This window comes from Trachymyrmex septentrionalis, unplaced genomic scaffold (assembly GCF_001594115.1).
Source record: "Trachymyrmex septentrionalis isolate Tsep2-gDNA-1 unplaced genomic scaffold, Tsep1.0 scaffold62, whole genome shotgun sequence".
In the NCBI taxonomy this organism is placed as follows: domain Eukaryota; kingdom Metazoa; phylum Arthropoda; class Insecta; order Hymenoptera; family Formicidae; genus Trachymyrmex; species Trachymyrmex septentrionalis.
Window position 1 is genome coordinate 2725584 of NW_017305800.1, and position 2637 is coordinate 2728220.

General features: G+C 53.6%; 1 protein-coding gene across 2 annotated transcripts in view; it reads right to left on the minus strand.

Moving 5' to 3' along the window:
- LOC108752892 overlaps nucleotides 1-2637 on the minus strand; it is a 22449-nt gene that overhangs the window by 8681 nt on the left and 11131 nt on the right. For both annotated transcript variants that reach the window (XM_018494070.1, XM_018494071.1), the window contains exon 7: nucleotides 398-526. In XM_018494070.1, coding sequence (XP_018349572.1) covers nucleotides 398-526 — 129 coding nt within the window. The remainder of the gene's footprint in view (nucleotides 1-397; nucleotides 527-2637) is intronic.

Consider the following 2637-nt stretch of genomic DNA (forward strand, 5'->3'; position numbering starts at 1 on the left):
CAAGGTGAAAAGCCACGAGTAGACTTTGTTAACATGATCGTAACGATGATTGCGGGCGCCTTCCTATTTACCGAATAGCAGGAAAATGGTCCTAAGAGAGTAATTTTTTGAAAAGTGTTCAAAGACGTGTATTACTTATCGACTCTAACGCATTGTTTCGTGAAATTGTAAACAGGTAAACGTAGTCAAGAGTCCCGGAGAGACGCTCTTTCTCTTTCTCTTCTTTCATCGTCGCTCGTCACGGCAGCGGTGCCCCAACCGGAAATACGCGACGGTGCTCCCGTTCCTCCCCTCTCCTGATTATCATACCGAAGCGTATATGTACGCGCGTTACACGGCGTAGTTACCTAATAATCTAGAATGACAGGACTGGCGAGCGTATAATGTATATATTTACCGAGTTCCACCGTCGCCACGTCGATGCAATTCTTTTTCGCGTCGAAACTGTTGACGCGAACCTGATGGTGATTGACGTGGCCGTTCGAGACGAACCTCCGGGGCGGATTCGCGGACGTCGGTGATCTCTCTGAAAATAAATGACGAGAACATTCGCGGCGTGAAACATAAGGTCTGTTTTTTTACTCCTGCGTCAGACTGCACTGGAACTTTCTTTCTCACTTTCGCCAAATATCAAGCATACATCTATCTCACTTTAAGTTCTAAAAGTGTATTTTCTACGGCTACAATTCAGCTACAAAAAAAAAACAGACCTATTATGCGAAGTGAAAATGCGCGCGGAATCTCGGAGAAAAGAGATTAACATTATCCGCGGGGGGAAAACGGGAGATCATAAGCGATTAGAGATTGATTGAAGAAAGCAGCAGGTGGTCGTCGATAGAGCCGATTTTACTGCGCATGATACACACCGGAAAGATCACCGTTATGCCAAATCCAACCCCTTCTACCTCGTTTGAAGCTGCCGAGACGCATCTTCGCCGAGTCTCGGGCGAAGTCCGTCCTCATCGGGACGGTCCTGTCCTTCGATCCTTGTTGGCCCATCTCGTCAGCTCCCTCCGTTCACCATCTATCCATTACAATCCATAAGTGAGGTCGTCCGTGATCCCCGTCGACGGCGGCGCAACTGGCCCCGCGCGCGTTACCTTCATCCTGCCGCCGTCGTAACTCGTGAGCCGAGCGTGAGAATCACAATCGTACGTGTGTATGCCGTCGTGTCGACGTTGTTCATCAGCATAAACAACGGTACACAACAGGTATATCTTCCGCCTTTCGGAGTGCCGCCGCCGCCACCACCGCCGCCGCTGGCGCCGATCGATCGCGACGCTGCCGTTCTCCTTCGGCCGCTGCTGTTATGTTATACTTGGTCCCGTATCGTGTATCCCACGTCGAACGTTATCTGGTTCCGGACACCCGACACCGATCGGCGAGGATCGTATGCGTAGCTCCGTTATGTCACACGGCGATCACGCGGCGACCTACGCGTGCCCTACCTCGCAAGCATACCCCGGCGTGAATTACAGCGTGCGAGAGATCACGAACAGCTCGCGCGACTCTGACGAGTTCGATCTACGATTTTCTCCCCTTCGTTAGGAACCCTTCGCGCGTGGGTTTCAGCGGCTGCCGATTCCGACGGCGCTTGCGTAAGGCCACGCGGGGCGGACCGAGGGACCGGTAGTCGCGTACCGACAGTCGTCGACCTTGGCAACGCACGTGGTCGTCGCTTGGTCGGGTACACCTGCTGCTGCCGTTGCTGCTGCTGCTGCTGCTGCCACTGATGCTGCTGCCGCTGATGAGAGTGGGGATGGGAAAACGGGCGAGGAAGGATGGCAGGCATCCTCACCGAGCGATGAAGGTGCACGACGATGCATCGCGAATCACGAAGGTGAGCAAAGGAAGCACGACGAAAAGGTCCGAGGTAGCCGGAAATAACGCCGCCGCGTGGCGTTGACCTGTGCAGTTGCCGACCGGTCGACGTGGTGCCGTTAAGGCAGATATCGTGGATCTGGGCGCAGGTGGACGCACACCAGGCGCAGGCTGCACCTTGCACGGGCACCTCACGTTTTACCGTTCACAGTGGGACCAACGCGATACGCCACATAAATAATCAGCTGTGTAACGGGGGACGTCGATTCCGTCGATGCGACAGGTAGTGGATAAGATGATTGATCGAGTTTAGGAGGAATAAAATCCGTAACAGAAATTCATAAAATGGATGATATGCAAGAATGTAGACTTTCACACACGTATAATTCGCACGCACGTGCTCACGCGCGCGCGCGCGCGCGAGCAGAGAGAAGGGCCAAAGGAACGCAACGGGGAAATAGGTCAGGGAAGAGGCGAGGCTTTGAAAACACTCTTGTCCTCGCACACAATCGCGTCGTCGAAGAACAAACGCGATTGTGGAACGAAATCGCAGTCTGGTCGAAGGTGTCACCACCGAGAAGGTGTTCAAACGAGAGTAAGAGAGTCAATTCAGTCCGGGCCACCGCCTGGTGGATGTGCCGAGCGCACTCCGGTAACTCGTTCGTTAACGAGACATCGGCTTTCAGCGGCTGTCCCTTCTTTCTCTCTCTCTCTCTCTCTCTCTCTCTCTCTCTCTTTTTCTGTCTCTCCTTCCCCCGTGTATGGGTACCTTACGCACCGTCACGCACTATCCGGTGACCCGATTTTAAGCGTGTG